An 18,351-nucleotide genomic window follows, 5' to 3' on the forward strand; every position below is an offset into this window, starting at 1 on the left:
ACATTTTAAGAAATTATAGATAACCTCTAGAAGATCAGAAATACAGTTGCTGTCTTCCTAACCAGCTGAGAAGGGGTTGGGTGGGAAATAGGAGATAGAGAAAAAATGACCAGCGCAGCAGAAGGCAGAAAGGAGAAGGGAAAAGTATAAAAGAAAACTAAAAATCTAGAAATAAGTGCAAATATCCAAATATGAGTGAGCAAAATAATGGATTAAGTTCACTTATAGAAAGAAAGGGGTGATTAATTTGGTTTTTTAAAAATTCAAAAGGCAGAAACCTAAAAAAAATTATGAGTAAAAATAGAGATTAAAAGATAATATAACACACATACCCAAAAAAGCTGGTAATGTTAATATTAGATAGCGTTTCGCCCTCCCATCTTCAAGAATACACCCTTTATCTAAACAAGGTATATATTTAGTTTTCTAATATGCACAAGTTCTTGTAACCACCACCACAAACACGATACAGAAGAATCTCAACACCCCAAAGAATTCCTGCTGCTGACCTTTGCAATGAACCCCCCAACCTCAGCCTTTAACCTCTGATCTGTTCTATGTCCTCATCTCTCTGTCCTATTTTTCAGAATGCCGTGTAAAATCAGATAGTATGTAACCTTTTGAGACTAACACATTTTTTAGTAGCAAAACTCCCTACATGCATGTCATCATGGGAATGTCTTCCCTAAATTATAGTACATCCACAATATGTAATTCCATGGCACTTAGAATGAAGTAGATATCCAGGTGCCAATGTATTAACATCTTCAAGACATACCGTGAAAGAGAAAAACTCAAGGTGCAGGAACAATACATCTAGTAAGATCTTATTTGTTTATATATTATATACTTGTAAATGCACAGACATAGATCTGGAATGGTATACACCAAACTTATCAGGGCTCACGAAGGAATGGCAATGGGAATAGGAAGAAGGAAAGGGAGGACTCTACCTTCTGTGTTAAAAATAAATGTTTTGGCTGGGTGCAGTGGCTCACGCCTGTAATCCCAGCACTTTGGGAGACTGAGGCGGGCAGATCGTTTTGAGCACAGGAGTTTGAGACCAGCCTGGGCAACATGGTAAAACCCCATCTCTACAAAAAAATACAAAAATTAGCCAGGTATGGTGGTGCATGCCTGTGGTCCCAGCCACTCAGGAGGCTGAGGTTGGAAAAGCACTTGAACCCGGGAGTTGGAGGTTGCAGTGAGCCAAGATCATGCCCCTGCACCCCAGCCTGGCAACAGAGCAAGACCCTGTCTCAACAATAAATAAATTTTTTTTTAAAGACAGATTTATGGTAGCAAAAAAATAAAATACATAGACATAACTTCATAATGTACAAAATCTATGTGAGAAAACTATAAAACACTCCTGAAAGGCACAAAATTAGATGCAAACAAGTAAAAAAACACACCGTAAGGAGGAAGAATCAACATCATGTCAGTCCTTAACTTGTAAAGTGATCCCAATAAAAATACTACTAGGGTTTTTTTTTTCTGTATCTACATAATTTGATGATAAAGTTTATTGTGAAAGACAAGCACAAATTTGAGCACTTGTCACACTAATTACTGATTCAGATGTCTCACTCTTGTTCTTGACTTTGAAGGGCTTTTTGTTCTTATTGGTATCCCAAACATAACAACTGGCATATGGTAGATACTACTCCAGAATGATTGACTTTTCCTGAGGCACACTCAGAATTCAGCATTTATGTTCTACATGTCTGGCATGTAATAGATAAGCTGCCTTTGTTTATATGTTCTTTGTTATTTCAGGCAGTTTCTCTGAAGCTAAGTGGTTGTATTTTGTTTTAACCTCAGCCCCTTGGTGTCTCATTCATGCAAATGTGATACCTTTTCAACTGGTTATCACAGGTGGGTTCTGCTTTTCACTTCCATACTTTTCTGGCAACTGCCTAAATAAGTGTCATCCTGATGTGTCTCAATGATTCTAACAAAGGACTAAGACTAAAATAACGTACATCATACAAAAATGTTGCCATAAATATTATGACTTAAAATAGTGAAAATTTCTATTAAAAGGCCCTAATTTCACATTGACCATTCAAGGTATTTCAGTATGCAATAAAGTGTGCGCATACTCCACTTAAAATGAATCTCTCTGTAATCCCAGCACTTTGGGAGGCCGAGACGGGCGGATCACGAGGTCAGGAGATCGAGACCATCCTGGCTAATCCGGTGAAACCCCGTCTCTACTAAAATAATACAAAAAACTAGCCGGACGAGGTGGCGGGCACCTGTAGTCCCAGCTACTCGGGAGGCTGAGGCAGGAGAATGGCATAAACCCAGGAGGCGGAACTTGCAGTGAGCTGAGATCCGGCCACTGCATTCCAGCCTGGGCGACAGAGCAAGACTCCATCTCAAAAAAAAAAAATGCATCTCTAAGTCTGATAGTTACAATTTAAAATATTTGATTTCTCTTCCTAATTCGAACAGCATTTTCAGGCAGGTTTGGATGGGTTGTTCCTTTTTTTAGGAAGCTTGAATTTTGGCCTATGCTTCTCTTGAAACCCTTCCCCTCCCCCATAGAAAGCAAAAGTAAGAAATTCAACTTATTTCATTGACTTTAGAATTGAGGAAGGATCTTCAAGATCCTCTTTTATCTTTTCAAAAATAGCTGTTGTGCTTTCTCAATATGATGATTTGCAGATCAGAATTGAAGAATCCAAATTTTAATGAATCCATTTAACCAATTATTGCAACCCTTGGGTTTCTTTTCTGTAAGTACTGCATAGATGTTATCACAGTCATGGAACAAGTTTATGTGTACGTTTTTCTCTCCAAGGACTTTAATTGGGAAGCCTTGAGGAGTATTTTATACTCCTGGTGTCAGTTGTTCCTAAAGATCCAGAGGATAAGCAGGGCGCAGTGGCTCACTCCTGTAATCCTAGTACTTTGGGAGGCCAAGGTGGGCAGATCACGAGGTTAGGAGCTCGAGACCAGCCTGGCCAATATGGTGAAACCCCATCTCTACTTAAAATACAAAAATTAGTCGGGTGTGGTGGCATGCACCTGTAGTCCCAGCTACTTCAGAGGCTGAGGCAGAAGAATCACTTTAACCCAGGAGGCAGAGGTTGCAGTGAGCTGAGATCCCACCACTACACTCCAGCCTGGGTGACAGAGCAAGACTCCGTCTCAAAAAAAAAAAAAAAAAAAAAAAAGATCCAGAGGATATTGGGTCAATCCCCAGTCTAATGCCCCCAGGCAGGTTCCTAGAAGGATTAGGTTCCCATGGTCCCAGTTTCTGCTTCCATGGAAACCTTTAGATTACCTATCCCAGGTAAACTCTGTATAACTTTGATCATGGTGTGAAATTTGCTGTGATTCTACAAAATGCATTCATAAAAGGTGTGGCTGGGGTGTGTGTGTGAGTGTGTGTGTGTGTAACAGATTTTACTAAAGATTTGAGAAAGATTGAAAGGTATTTGTATCTCAAAATAGAAATAATGAGCATATACTCCAACCACCTGCTGTGTGGCTTGACCTAATTTTCTTCTTCCCTTCTAGCCTGTCCATGTTCTCCTGATTCACCTCCTCCTACTTCCAAGCCTGTTCACTCCAATGTAAAGTAGGCAGTTTAGCTGTCTCTTTGTACCTTGGCTTAATCCGACCCTTGCTCTCAGTGTCTCATTGTTCTGTGTCCCTCTTTTCCTCCTTCACTTAGACATTTTCGTTACCATAAATGATTTCATTCAAAGAATTCTCAGAATTCTCATAGCAGCTTTTAGAATATTAATTTTTCTCACTTTTATGCATTTTGGATCAGGTTCTCTTATTCATTTTGATTTTTTTTCTTCACGTCTTCCCCCAATTTCTTCCCCCTTTTTCTTTCCCTCTTCCTACATAAAGACGCCATGTAACTCTATTCTCAAGCTTTTTTCCTCCAAAAGCAGCTGAGAGTTGTCCTTGAAAGAAAATGGTGGAATTCCTCCATGTGATAATATGTGTGGATGAGCTGCTGGTGATGAACTGAGCCTCGGGGCTTTGTAGAAGGGGATGCAGTTGGGCACTTTCTCCCTGCCCCTACTCCAAGCACTCTTTCTTAGTCCTGTACCAACAGCCTGAAACCCTACAACTATTCTTTTGAGATTTGTTTTGTAGTCTGTCTTTAAGGCTTATTTTCCACCCTGATCTTTAAATTACTGTGTAAAGAAAAAGAAACGTGAAGTACAGGTCTGATTAGGCAGACTTCTCAAAAGGATAGGAAAGATGAAACAAAAACTTCCTAATTCTCACAGGCTACTGTTACACAGACATGGCAAAAACACATTTAACCTTTTTTGTTAAAAGAAGAAGAAGGAAAAGGAGAAGGAGATGGAAGAAGAAGGAAAAAGAAGAAAGAAGAGAAGAAAGAAGAAGCCTGCCTGCCTTATTTTTTTTTCCTTATTATTCTCTTTGAAAATTCTGATCCTTTTCCCAGTTCTTCCCAACATTGCAGTGTTCAGAAATACAGTTTCTATTTAACACGGAGGGTAACTTCCTCTCTCTTGTAGCTATGGCACTGTTTAAATCTTCATACTGTTTACTGTTGGACCTCTTAACCTGGCTGTTTCTTTTTGTAGTCCTGGATTTGACAGCCAGCCCTCACATTCTTTTGGAATTCTACTCAGAGCTGCCTCTCTGCAGGAGTCTTCTTGTGATGTGTTCCCTCAGCAGCATGAGATGCTACTGTTCTTAGTGCCTAAATTCCAGTATTATTTTCTTCTCAGGGCTCATTTCTGGGTGATTAACAGCTTTTAGAAAATAGATCACTGTCTTTATTCTCCCAAGATTTGAGTAGGCACGCTTCAAAAAATATCTTCATGAAGGAATGAAAGAGAAATATGAAGTCAAAAGAGTGAACAGAACTTCTGGAGATTGCCTGTGATATAAGCTTCCTACGCTGGGCTGTTCTCTACAAAGCCATCCTAGCAGAAGCTAGGTGAAATGAGAAGAATGTGGGGAGTGGTGGAAGAACACTAGGCTGGAAAGAAAAGACAGATTTAAATTCCTGTTCTGCCATTTCCTAACTGCGTGAACATGTGCAGGTCACTGAAGCTTTCTGAACCTTGGTCAGTTTGTTCTTCTGTAGAATGGAGAGAATGTGACCTCCTTCTCCAGCATGGCAGATTCCAGCTAATTAGACATTTTTGTGCAAAATATAAAAGCGCAGTTGCACTGTGTGGACATAACCCCAAGTGCACACAGCTGAGTGAGAGGTACACAAGCTAGATTTCAGCCTACACTTGCCCTTCAGCTGGGCACCCTGGTACAGTGCACAACCTACAATCCTATACGGCAACCAAGTTCCTGAAGTCCACCATCTTCTTCCATTAGGAGCAAGCCTCGGGAAGGGGTCAGGCAGGGGTACAGAAATGGGGCCCACTTGGTTGCTTAGCAGGAACTTAGCACCGTAAGAAGATGAGAAGATGCCTCCCTTTTTAGCTTCTATTTAATCTTGCTTTTACACTGATTCCTCCTCTGTATTTGCTATTTTTTTTTTTTTTTTTGAGACAGAGTCTCACTCTGTCACCCAGGCTGGAGTGCAGTGGTGAAATCTCAGCTCACCGCAAGCTTCGCCTCCCGAGTTCACTCCATTCTCCTGCCTCAGCCTACCGAGTAGCTTGGACTACAGGCTCCCGCCATCACGCCAGGCTAATTTTTTGTATTTTTAGTAGAGACGGGGTTTCACCATTTAGCCAGGATGGTCTCGATCTCCTGACCTCGTGATCTGCCCGCCTGGGTCTCCAAAGTGCTGGGATTACAGGTGTGAGCCACCGTGCCTGGCCTGTATGTTCATCTTATAATTAGCAGTGTCATATTAACAATAGGTTCAAGGGTGTCACTCTTGAAGAATGTGCTCAAGGAAGCACATTCCTTTTCCGTGCTGATCTCTGGCCCCCTCCCTCTGCCTACTTCCCAAGTTGTTGGAGCATTAAATGAGACCATGAACAGGAAAGCATCTGGAACATGATCCCAAGCCCTTCTCTTTTATGTTTCTTCAAGATAATCTAGTATTTGTCTGGGCTTTCTCCTGGTGGTTTTTTGTTTATTTGTTTTTTGTTTTTATTTTATTCCAGGGGTTTCCAGAATATGGTGCTTGAATCCCGAGAAATATGATGAATGCTCCATTGATATGCGAAATAAAAGTGAAAACTTTTCTCTATATTTATTTTAAACTTGAAATAAGTTAGCTTTTTGATTGACATATTGATTGATGTCAATATTCATTAATTATAGGAAGACATAAATATAGTGGGTAGGCATACTCAACATTTTCCTCTAAGTAATAGAAATGTTTGAAGACCACTGCTGAATTCTCACATCTCAGTAGCCATCGAATCCTCTAAATGCAATCGCATTTGTTGTTCTTACCTGCATTCTTTTGATTTAAATAGTAAATAGTTGCCCCCTGCTTTATCTTCCAAGACAGAACTTTATAAATCTTGTGGTGAAACCTCCTCTCTTCCCGCAATCTCATTTCTTGTTATCTGCATAGGACATGGCAAGCAGTAAGCCTTTTTCGTAAAATGTGACTTGCTTGTGCAAAATGATTTGTTAAGATAAAGTCAAATTGGGATCCTTCTGACTTAATCCTAGACATTTGGGAAAATGCGGATATGGGCTCTGGGTCTAGGTGATTCTGAGCTAGATGACATTAGGCAAGTTACTTAACCTGAGTCCATGCCTCAGTCTCCTCATCTATAAAATGGAAATAATAAGAGTACTTGCTGTCATCTGATTAAGAGGGCAATTAACAGAATTAATGCCCATGACTTTATGAAAAGATGGTCAGTTGCATATTAAGCACAACAGAAGTTTGCTGCTGTCATCACTGTAATCACCATCTTCATCTTCATTCCTGGAAGAGGTGTCCTGCACACCCAGACTGATAACAACCCTGAACTGGAAGGACTATTGGCAATTTTGGATTCATTTCCTTTCTCAGCAAATATACACTGGTGGTCTTCCATGTACCAGACACTTTACAAAGTGTTGGGTGCTTCACTCTGTCGTCAGCCTCATGCTTCTACATGGTGGGATGCTAGTTCCCTTGTCACCAGCTTGTGGTCACCTTACCATGCTATAGCAGACCACTTTACAACGGGTTCAGTTTCTATGCCTATAATCAAGGTAAAGGACTTTGATGTGGCAAAATCACTAACCACTGTTGGTGCAGAATCACTAAACGTTGTGGATTTCCAGCCATTTGACATTTTAAGGTACAAATAGACTTTCCCTGCATTATTAATTCCACATGTCGTTGCTGAATTCTCTTTGGTTGTTCTTCCTTTGAATTGTCAGCTTTTTGTTCATAGAGTTCCACTTACATGGGCCTCCTCCTGAAGATGATTCCTCTAGGTCGATTCAATGTGTATTCTGTCACATCCTACCTTATCTTCAGAAAGGGTGCATTCATTCTCTCTTTCCCAAATTGCAATTTTTTGAGTCGGCTGGACATTCTTACAGCCTAATATTCTTTTCAACAAACTGAAGCATTGGTAGAAGGATGGTGGTTCTCAATGTAATATTTTGTGTGAAAAGCTAGCAAACCTAAACAATTATTTTACTATTAAACACTTCTGTATTTTTTTATCTCTCTTGAAGGAATAGTTTTTATAAAAGCTTAGCAAAATTTCCATTACATTCATTCATATTAATCTATACATACAGTCTAGAATATGTGTAGAAAAAGAAGGGGGAAACAAGACAGGAATTTCTTTCATAGTTCCTCGTTCTTATCTTTCTGCTTCTCATACACAGACTGATACAATCTTTGGGGACATCTAACTCAAGATTGAGTCTGAGAAGGTGATATACTTCCCGATCGATGACTGATTCTCCCAGAATCCAGTGAGAGAATTGCTAATTTTTTTTTTTTTTTTTTTTTTTTTTGAGACAAAGTTTTTCTCTTGTTACCCATGTTGAAGTGCAGTGGCACGATCTCGGCTTACTGCAACCTCCACCTCCTGGGTTCAAGCAATTCTCCTACCTCAGCCTCCCAAGTACCTGGAATTACAGGCGCTCACCACGCCCAGCTAATTTTTGTATTTTTAGTCCAGACAGGGTTTCACCATGTTGGCCAGGCTGGTTTCAAACTCCTGATCTCAGGTGATCCACCCGCCTCGGCCTCACAAAGTGCTTGGATTACAGTTGTGAGTCACTGCGGCTGGCTGCTAATTTTTTAAAACACATGAATGTTCCCTAAATATTTATTTTCTTGTGAGTTGTTCTATGACCTGAAAAACCACTGTTTTATGTCATAACTTAGACATGATGAACAAAGTCAGATATTTCATTTTTCCAATATATGAGCTAAGAATAAAATCTTGGTGCTGGAATTGAACGTTGTATTCTCCAGGCAGAGGAAATGGACATTTATTGGATGTTACTGATGATTTCCTTGCAGTAATGATATTATGAAAGCTCTTTGAGTAATATAATTTGAAAATATTATTTCTGTGTTTCAGGTCATGCAAGACAAGATAATCTGCCTTCCGAAAAGAGTGCAGCCTGCTCAGAACCACTCTTCCCTTTCGAATGTCTCTCAAGCAGTTGCCAGTACCACTCCACTGCCTCCACCTAAACCATCTCCTGCTAACCCCATCACTGTGGAGATGAAAGGCCTGAAGACAGATTTGGACCTTCAGCAGTACAGCTTTATAAACCAGATGTGTTATGAGCGAGCCCTCCACTGGTATGCCAAGTATTTCCCTTACCTTGTCCTCATCCATACCTTGGTCTTTATGCTCTGCAGTAACTTTTGGTTCAAATTCCCTGGCTCCAGCTCCAAAATAGAACATTTCATCTCCATTCTGGGGAAGTGTTTTGATTCTCCTTGGACCACACGGGCTTTATCTGAAGTGTCTGGGGAGGACTCAGAAGAAAAGGACAACAGGAAGAACAACATGAACAGGTCCAACACTACCCAATCTGGTCCAGAAGGCAGCCTGGTCAACTCTCAGTCTTTAAAGTCCATTCCTGAGAAGTTTGTGGTTGATAAATCCACTGCAGGGGCTCTGGATAAAAAGGAAGGTGAGCAGGCGAAGGCCTTATTTGAGAAGGTGAAGAAGTTCAGGCTGCATGTGGAAGAAGGTGATATTCTATATGCCATGTATGTTCGCCAGACTGTACTTAAGGTTATCAAATTCCTAATCATCATTGCATATAATAGTGCTCTGGTTTCCAAGGTCCAGTTTACAGTGGACTGTAATGTGGACATTCAGGACATGACTGGATATAAAAACTTTTCTTGCAATCATACCATGGCACACTTGTTTTCAAAACTGTCCTTTTGCTATCTGTGCTTTGTTAGTATCTATGGATTGACGTGCCTTTATACTTTATACTGGCTGTTCTACCGTTCTCTACGGGAATATTCCTTTGAGTATGTCCGGCAGGAGACTGGAATTGATGATATTCCAGATGTGAAAAATGACTTTGCTTTTATGCTTCATATGATAGATCAGTATGACCCTCTGTATTCCAAGAGATTTGCAGTGTTCCTGTCTGAAGTCAGTGAAAACAAATTAAAGCAGCTGAACTTAAATAACGAATGGACTCCTGATAAACTGAGGCAGAAGCTACAGACAAATGCCCATAATCGACTGGAATTGCCCCTTATCATGCTCTCTGGCCTTCCAGACACTGTTTTTGAAATCACAGAGTTGCAATCTCTAAAACTTGAAATCATTAAGAACGTAATGATACCTGCCACCATTGCACAGCTAGACAATCTTCAAGAGCTCTCTCTGCACCAATGTTCTGTCAAAATCCACAGTGCGGCGCTCTCTTTCCTGAAGGAAAACCTCAAGGTCTTGAGCGTCAAGTTTGATGACATGAGGGAACTCCCCCCCTGGATGTATGGGCTCCGAAATCTGGAAGAGCTGTACCTAGTTGGCTCTCTAAGTCATGATATTTCCAGAAATGTCACCCTTGAGTCTCTGCGGGATCTCAAAAGCCTTAAAATTCTCTCTATCAAAAGCAATGTTTCCAAAATCCCTCAGGCAGTGGTTGATGTTTCCAGCCATCTCCAGAAGATGTGCATACATAATGATGGTACCAAGCTGGTGATGCTCAACAACTTAAAGAAGATGACCAATCTGACAGAGCTGGAGTTGGTCCACTGTGACCTGGAGCGTATTCCTCATGCTGTGTTCAGCCTACTCAGCCTCCAGGAATTGGACCTGAAGGAAAACAATCTGAAATCTATAGAAGAAATCGTTAGCTTTCAGCACTTGAGAAAGTTGACAGTGCTAAAACTGTGGCATAACAGCATCACTTACATCCCAGAGCATATAAAGAAACTCACCAGCCTGGAACGCCTGTCCTTTAGTCACAATAAAATAGAGGTGCTGCCTTCCCACCTCTTCCTATGCAACAAGATCCGATACTTGGACTTATCGTACAATGACATTCGATTTATCCCACCTGAAATCGGAGTTCTACAAAGTTTACAGTATTTTTCCATCACGTGTAATAAAGTGGAAAGCCTTCCAGATGAACTCTACTTCTGCAAGAAACTTAAAACTCTGAAGATTGGGAAAAACAGCCTATCTGTACTTTCACCGAAAATTGGAAATTTACTATTTCTTTCCTACTTAGATGTAAAAGGTAATCACTTTGAAATCCTCCCTCCTGAACTGGGTGACTGTCGGGCTCTGAAGCGAGCTGGTTTAGTTGTGGAAGATGCTCTGTTTGAAACTCTGCCTTCTGATGTCCGGGAGCAAATGAAAACAGAATAACTTATTTTTCATTCAAGTTTGACTGAAACACGCTTCTACCAAATACAGTATGAATAATTAGGTAGTCTTAATGCCTTTCCTATTTTATTTTTTTTTTTCCTTTTCACACAAAACAAAATGTACACAAAGATTGCGTAAGGAGTATGTATTTTAATAAAAATTTAATTGTATTTTTTCAATATTAATATTTTAAAGTTTTATTTGTCTTGAAACACAATGTATCTATTATCTACTGACAGAAAGAGATGGTTCCATTTGGTTTTTTGTTTTTGTTTTTTAGTTCATTCTTGTGGAAAGGAGGGAATTATAAGTTGCATGCTTTTTGGCATTTTTTAAATAGAGGAAGATATTTTGCCAAGGCCATTTTTAACTTGTTTACACCTTTACAGGTTTCTTATTTTTGTTTTCATTGTGTGTGTATCAAGGAATCTGTGCTAGTTATTTTAATACCAGCTGCCTTCTCCATTGGCCAAGACCTTCATTCAGTGGAACTTCACATAAGTGCATTGTCATAGAGTATTTTAAATGTTCCCCTGCCTCCAACAAAACCCTAAATTGTATTATTTCATATACCTGACAGTTCTTGTTATCCTTAGGCAAGGTTTTTGTGAGTGAAGAAAATAATCTTTAGTGGCTGGTATGTTTGAATTAGTCCTTTATCATTTAACTTATTTGCATTTTACCAACATTTTAAAAATATTTAAAACCTAAATACAGAGGCTCCTCCCACCTTAATCTCAATACTGCTATGTAGTACTGGTGAACAACCTTGGAGAACCTAGATTTATTTTAATATTCTAGTAGGTAATTACATTTAAAAATCATAGAATTAGAAGCCTGGTTTTTGAGTAATTTAATCATCTTTCATATCTTGATATGCAGCTGCATCAGATGGAAAACAAATTTACTAAAGCACCCTGTTAAAGAGCTGGTGTGCTCCAGTGAGGCCCTCTCCTTTTCTCAGCACAGTGTGGCAGTGATAATCTATTCAAATTTTGCCTGTTGCACAAAATAATCCAGTTATATATACAGTCAGGCTTCCGTACTTGTGGGTTCTGCATCTGTGGATTCCACCAACTGTAGATGGAAAATATTCAAAAAGAAAGTCGTGTCTGTGCTGAATATGTACAGACTTTTTCCTTGTCATTATTCCCTAAACAATACAGTGTAACAACTATTTAAATAGCATTTACATTGTTTTAGGTATTATAAATTACCTAGAAATAATTTAAAGTATATGGGAGGATGTGCATAGGTTATATGCAATTTCTGCACCATTTTATATCGAGGATTTGAACATCCTCAGATTTTGGTGTCCGAGGGCATCCTGAAATCAATTCCCCATGATACTGAGGGATGACTGGATATTAATCGATTTCCCTCAAGCCTGCCCTTGCTGTGAATACTAGTGCTACAAGCACGGGAACTCCATCTGCTCTCTGGCTTAAAATATGTATCTCATCTAAAATCGTTCGTTGAAGTGTGAATACATTGCTAAGTGGTTGTTGCTTAGCAATAATTTTTGCCTGACCATCAGCAAAGCTTTTATTTACCTTTGTACTTAAAATCCAACATAGCATGGGCTCTTGGGCAAAGTATTTCACTGACTATTAAGCATGTAGAACAGGAAAATGAAATACACTATTTGTGCCCTTGACCCAGAACCAGAACCATTGATTACGAGAACTTTGTTTTATGTACCAAATTCATATTGACCATTTTCTGAGCTCTGGACTGATCATAGTAAGTTTTGTGACTTAACAATGAAAGAAAGTAGAAAGATGCTTTGGGTTTTCCAAATGTTGTTTTTTAAAATTGCTCCTTGGGTGAATTGACCCAATGCTACTTTGACTCGTATACAGAAACCAATGATGGAAATTGCTCCTCAGAAATGTGTGCCTCAGTTGTGTTTTCAACTTTACGATACATCATGGGGTGAAGCATTAGGGAAAGAGATTCTTTTGATTTGTTTAATAATCTAATTATACAGACCAAAGTGTTTTAAGTTTCTGCTCTATGTTAATGTTTTAGAATGGTGATTTTGCTGATTAATTTAAACCCGAAATTGAAATAATGTGCTCACAAAAATAACATGGTTATAGTTCTTGTATGATAAAGTATTCAATTTCAGAATATTGTTGGAATCCTGAGTTTGAACAGTGTGTTGTATTTAGAAACATAGCCCTATCTGTTTTAAACAAATAATTTGTTGGCCGATTGTCCATGGTTGAGCATGACAAAAATACCTTGTTGAAAGGCAAGCTTAGGTAACTGCTGGCAAAACACCGGGTGCACTATTTTTCTGGATAAAATTTATAGGTATTTTCTATATTACCCTTCAAAAGGGATCTCTTCAGGTTAAAAATCACGCTTATGCTGAAGTCTTGATCTGGTGTTAACTAAAAATCTCATGTGGGTTCGTAACTGAGGTCACTAATAATTCATTTTTATCACTTGTAAAAATTTGCTCAAAATTCCAAAAAATATTGATTTGGTTTTTAATGATTTTGCAAGCTGACCCCCAACCTAAGTTTTGATAACATTTAGTAAGTCAGTATAGCTCTGTGACTTCATGCTATAACTAAGAAGGAAAATTCAGATATTCCTATTAGATTTTATAAACCTTCAGAAGTCTCAAACTTAATTTTGAGTCTAAATTTTCTGACACTGGCCCTTTTTAATATTGTAAGTTTTTGTTCACTTAAGTAAAAAACATTTAATTACTATTTAGCCTTTAAATGGGAAACTCAGGTAATGAACTGCTGACTTTTCTAAAGTTCTTTAACTGATCAATTCAGTATAGAGGGATATTTATCTAATCACTTTCTGTATTTTACAAGTGCTCTTTCTAAAAAGGAATAACTAGTATAGCTCTATTTCCCCAATCTCTATAGGACTCGTGAGAAATTGCTTGTGTAAATATAAAAGCACCATATGTGTTCTTAACTCCTATGGCTGCTTGAAGCTCATGATGGATAAGTCTTTTTGTCAGTTTTAATTGTTAAGTACAGAACAAACAGTTGTTTGGTGATGGCCTGGTTGAAAGAGAGCATATAAGTATATCCCAGTAGAACTCACCAAAGACCACACCTCAGAAACTATTGCATTTTCTTGTTATGTGTTGGGTTTGATTTGCTTTTTTTTAAATACAGCTCTTTTAATATAAAGATTCTTGATACAATGAAATCTCTTATTTCAAGTGTAAGTTTTTCTTATTCTTCACCCACCCCTCCCCCTGCCATTGTATTTCCCATCTATTTAAAGGAGTTTCAACAATATACATTGCATCGTATGCAGTAGGTACTGCTTTTTCAGAAAGACTTGGAAAACACACCTGCTATGAGTATTTTGTTCAGATGTAGCCATTTACCTGGCTCTCAAGTCATCTTTGTGGAGAGGGTCTTAGACAAAAATCTTCCTTGTATTTACTTGGGGTAAGTGAAGTCCAAATTCTTACAGTATACTATTTCAGGATTTCTGATTCTAAAAAAGAAAAAACAAAATCATTATATCTCTTATTAACACTTCCCCCAAGAAGGGTTGTGCTGTTATTTATTTTCTATTATAAAAAAAGTTCATTCTTTAAGTAGTTTCTTTTACCCTGCAATCTAATTTCATACCAAATACCTGATCAATAGAAATGATTTATTTCAACAGCAAACATTCCTAATCCATCGTTATAAAAAGTGTCAGCAGTACTTAGTAGTGAACAGATAAGGTCAATTTCAATATAATTCCACTTTGCTTTTAGAGAGTAAATTAAGATTCAATTAACATTCTTCTATGAATTCTGAATGTGATAATGTGATTCAAACAGTCACATTGTTAGTAGGATCTTAGTAACTCAGGATAGCGTTCCATACTAACCTCAAGTGAGCAAAACAAATTATCTAAACAGTTTGGTTCTTAGGAGACTGCCTAAAAGATCAAGAAAATTTTCTCATCTTTTCTTTTTACTTAGAAACATTGCAAGAAAACTTGGATAGTCTTCACCAGACCTGCCATGATTTTATAAGATTTAGGCCTCAGTGACATGCTTCTGAAAGTTTCCTGCCAGCCGTCTAAACTAAGCATCCACTCATTCCATCTTCCCAAAGTCACTCACCGATAAAGGTAGCATCCTTAAGCTCATTTTTGAAAGGTGGAGGAGGATCTCCCCCTGCCCGAAGGAATTTTTTTATCAGAATACCTTGAAAGGGGGGTATATACATTTGGAAAACTTAATTTCTTGGCTGTGTTTGATAACCGTTCCTATGCATGGTTTTTAATGTGATGGAAATTTGTTTCTTTCTTTGGAATACCTCTCTCCACCCCCAACTTTATTCTTCCTCTTTAATGAATATTTTTATTGGAGTTCAAACTCCATGCCTTATGCGCTCATTCAGTTTTCTTTTTGCCCTTTGTTTACTCTGTCTGTATGTATGTCAAATGCTGGCAAAACTGAACTGTCAAGAAAATGCTTGAAAGTTGATTTGTCATAGTGCAAACTCATGATAAAATGTCTTAATGTTATTTGGATATGTAGTACATAGAAACAGAAAAATAAAGTCATTTTTATAACTTAAAATAGAGATTTGTCCCTCTCTTACTCATTTTTAGAAATCATGTTTATCATTTGCATTTCTTAAACTATTACTAAGGCTCCCTTTTCTCTGCAGGAAATAAGCTGCATGCATTCTTTCACTTTGTGTAGAGCTAGTTTCTGTAATTGTGACTAATTATTTCCTTCCTTAATTCACTCTACTGTATCTACCTAAGGTGCCCCTGGAGTTTCATTTGGGTAATTAGTGCCTTAATATGTAATCTGGAGTGCAATTTCTATGCATTTGCCAGATCAGATTGTACAACGGCTGTCCAGCTTAGCTTTCAGTAAATAGTCTTATAGTAATGACTGTGGTTACTTAAAGGAATCGGCATGATCCTGCACAGCTAGGAGGCCTCCTCTAATTAGCCACATTCACTCCAGGCTTAGGGAAGCCCTCTACAAGGAAACTTTATGACCACTTATGCATAAGAAATGATGGGTAATTTTCAAAGTTAAATAGTCACTTTACATATTTTTATTAATAATAGTGTTTATTTTACTGATCATCAGCCCTCTGGAGAAGGATTGTTGAGATAAGGAAGGGTGGTGAGTGTGATGGGAGAGGCTATGTAAGTGTGAGTAGCAGAAATTAGAAGAGATCATGTGAGAGCTCTGGAGAAATTCTGGAGACAAGAGCTAGGGAATGCAATAGATTAGAGACATCTAGCGATTTCAGTGCAATATGCACGTACAGAAAAAACTCTGCCCGCTGCCATTCTCCACTGTCCCATCTTCTAGTCCTTTCACTTACACAGTATTGAGATAAATTCTGAAAATTTTTAAATTTGTTTAGTTATTAGTTACTATTGGCTAGCAACATAAACTTTTCATTTGGGTAGAGAAGTAAATGCATAAAAAGGAAGTTATTAAAGTTCATTTGAGACTCAGTGGAGTATTTATACTGTCAGAGCACAAGGCCCACATATTTCTGAATGTAAGTTTGAATGTCATCCTAAATTTGCAAGTAGGAAAAAAGTGAAAGCTGTTCATTAGCTACATAATTTTGTGTGAGCATAGATATTTGAATGCAGACTATACTGTAGGTTTCACATTTAAACATATTTGAACACATTTAAGGACAAATAAAATAGTTATATGATCAGGCATATCATAAGTGATAGAATATTCTCAGAGTTTGAATATTTTGCATAAAACATACAAGGTAGGCAATGATGTTATCAAACATGTAAACCAAATTGGCCGTTACGATTATTTTAATCCATGGATTTTTCTGTTATAAAGTTTGAGAATAAGTAGAAAATGGGCTTTTTTCAATCCTTTACAGAGTTAATTTTATTTCAACTCGAGTTACATCTAGACTTTTGCCATTAAAAAATAAATACTGTTTGGTTCAATCCTTATTAGTCTCAGGTAACAGATGTTTCAGGAAAAATGACACAAAAAGAGGCAACCTCTAAGTTTTACATTTTTTATCTCCTCCACAGTTATTCTACTCCCCAGCAGTGATGCTGATATGACAAAAATATATATATAGCATTTCTTCACTTTGAATTGGGAAATTTCTTGGGATTTCATTGTAATTTAACATAGACTATGTGTGACAATTTTGTTAAAATCATACTCTAATATTCAGACAGCTTAAAAATCTTTCTTAGGATGATTTAGTCCAAGAACAATGAAAACCAAAGCAAAAATAGGAAGATGTACTCCATATGCATTTGAGTAATAAATGTCCACAAGCTTATGAAATAATGAGTTCTGTTCATGTCTATTGAGCTGTATGTATAAATTATATCTTCATAATTTAAATTTCTTTATGAAAAGTAGTTTGTCAGAGTTGCCACTGTTAACAAAATTCTAAAAGGCCATGTACAACAATGATCTCAAAATGAAAACGAAGTTTTATTTAATGGGTACAGGGCATTTCTGTGAGCCTTTCCAACAGGAAGTCAATTTGTTCAAAATTAGAAGACTATTTTTTCTGAACTCTCCCCCAGGTTCTAACCTCTGGTGGTGTGACTCAGACTTTCCTGGTAATCACACGTTGAGCCTTAACAATATCAGCATGCTAACAGATTTAGTAGTTTTATGCATCTAGAAACAAAGACAGGATGTTGACAGCCTTAAGTGATGAAGTGTTTAAAATAAATTCATACTTGTAAAAATAAAAACTAGAGATTCAGCTTTAGTCAAAACAACCCAATCTAAACATTTAGCTACGTAAATATTTTCTTAAGTCCAGGTAACCTCTCAAAGAAACCGATTTCATGTCAAATGGGAAATACAAAGAATGTCAGATTAAACACCTGGTTTATATTAAATAAGGCTGTCATTTGTTGGGGGGTAAGGGGAGAGTGGAGCTTAGAAAGCAGACTCCTGATAAGGAGTACTTAACACACTTTCTAAAATTCATAGTGATCTGTTGCCCTTCAAATTCTACCAACTTTAAAATAATCAAATCTCAAGTACAGCAAACCAGCTAGGTAATTATTTTCAGGTAACTTTCCCTAACTCCGAAACTGCTAGTGACTATTAAGTGCTTCAGTTATAAATCTGATCAAGAACTTGCATCGAAAATGTCAGAAAGTTAACTTCAAAATCTTACGGGAAAAACTGATAATGACATGCTCCATCCCCGCCCCCGCCGCCCCCCGCCCCCTCCCCACCCGCTGAACCATATCCTGCGTGGATATTCTTAATAGCACTGCACTACACTATGGTAAACAACTCTAAGACAAAAGTTGCATTCTGGATTGTTTTCAAATATTTAGAATCGTTTTTTTCTTATATATACAGGGAGGAAAAAAAAATTATACAAAAATGTATCCAGGATTCTACAAATGCTTTAAGTAGGCTCAATAATAAAGAAGTTATACTTACTCTGTTTATGTACTTTGATCAGACAGGGACACGCAGAGTGTTGGATATTCATAGAAACGCCCTTTCGGTGGCCGGGCGCGGTGGCTCAAGCCTGTAATCCCAGCACTTTGGGAGGCCGAGACGGGTGGATCACGAGGTCAGGACATCGAGACCATCCTGGCTGACACGGTGAAACCC

The 18,351-nt window shown here is 38.0% G+C and overlaps 1 protein-coding gene across 1 annotated transcript in view; it reads left to right on the forward strand.

Moving 5' to 3' along the window:
- Positions 1 to 15,315, forward strand: part of LRRC8C (leucine rich repeat containing 8 VRAC subunit C) — an 88,857-nt gene extending 73,542 nt beyond the window's left edge. The window contains exon 3 of the mRNA XM_025393134.1: positions 8,475 to 15,315. Coding sequence (XP_025248919.1) covers positions 8,475 to 10,748 — 2,274 coding nt within the window. The 3' untranslated portion in view covers positions 10,749 to 15,315. The remainder of the gene's footprint in view (positions 1 to 8,474) is intronic.
- Positions 15,316 to 18,351: the final 3,036 nt, after the last annotated feature.

The sequence above is a fragment of the Theropithecus gelada genome, chromosome 1 (genome assembly GCF_003255815.1).
Source record: "Theropithecus gelada isolate Dixy chromosome 1, Tgel_1.0, whole genome shotgun sequence".
NCBI lineage: Eukaryota > Metazoa > Chordata > Mammalia > Primates > Cercopithecidae > Theropithecus > Theropithecus gelada.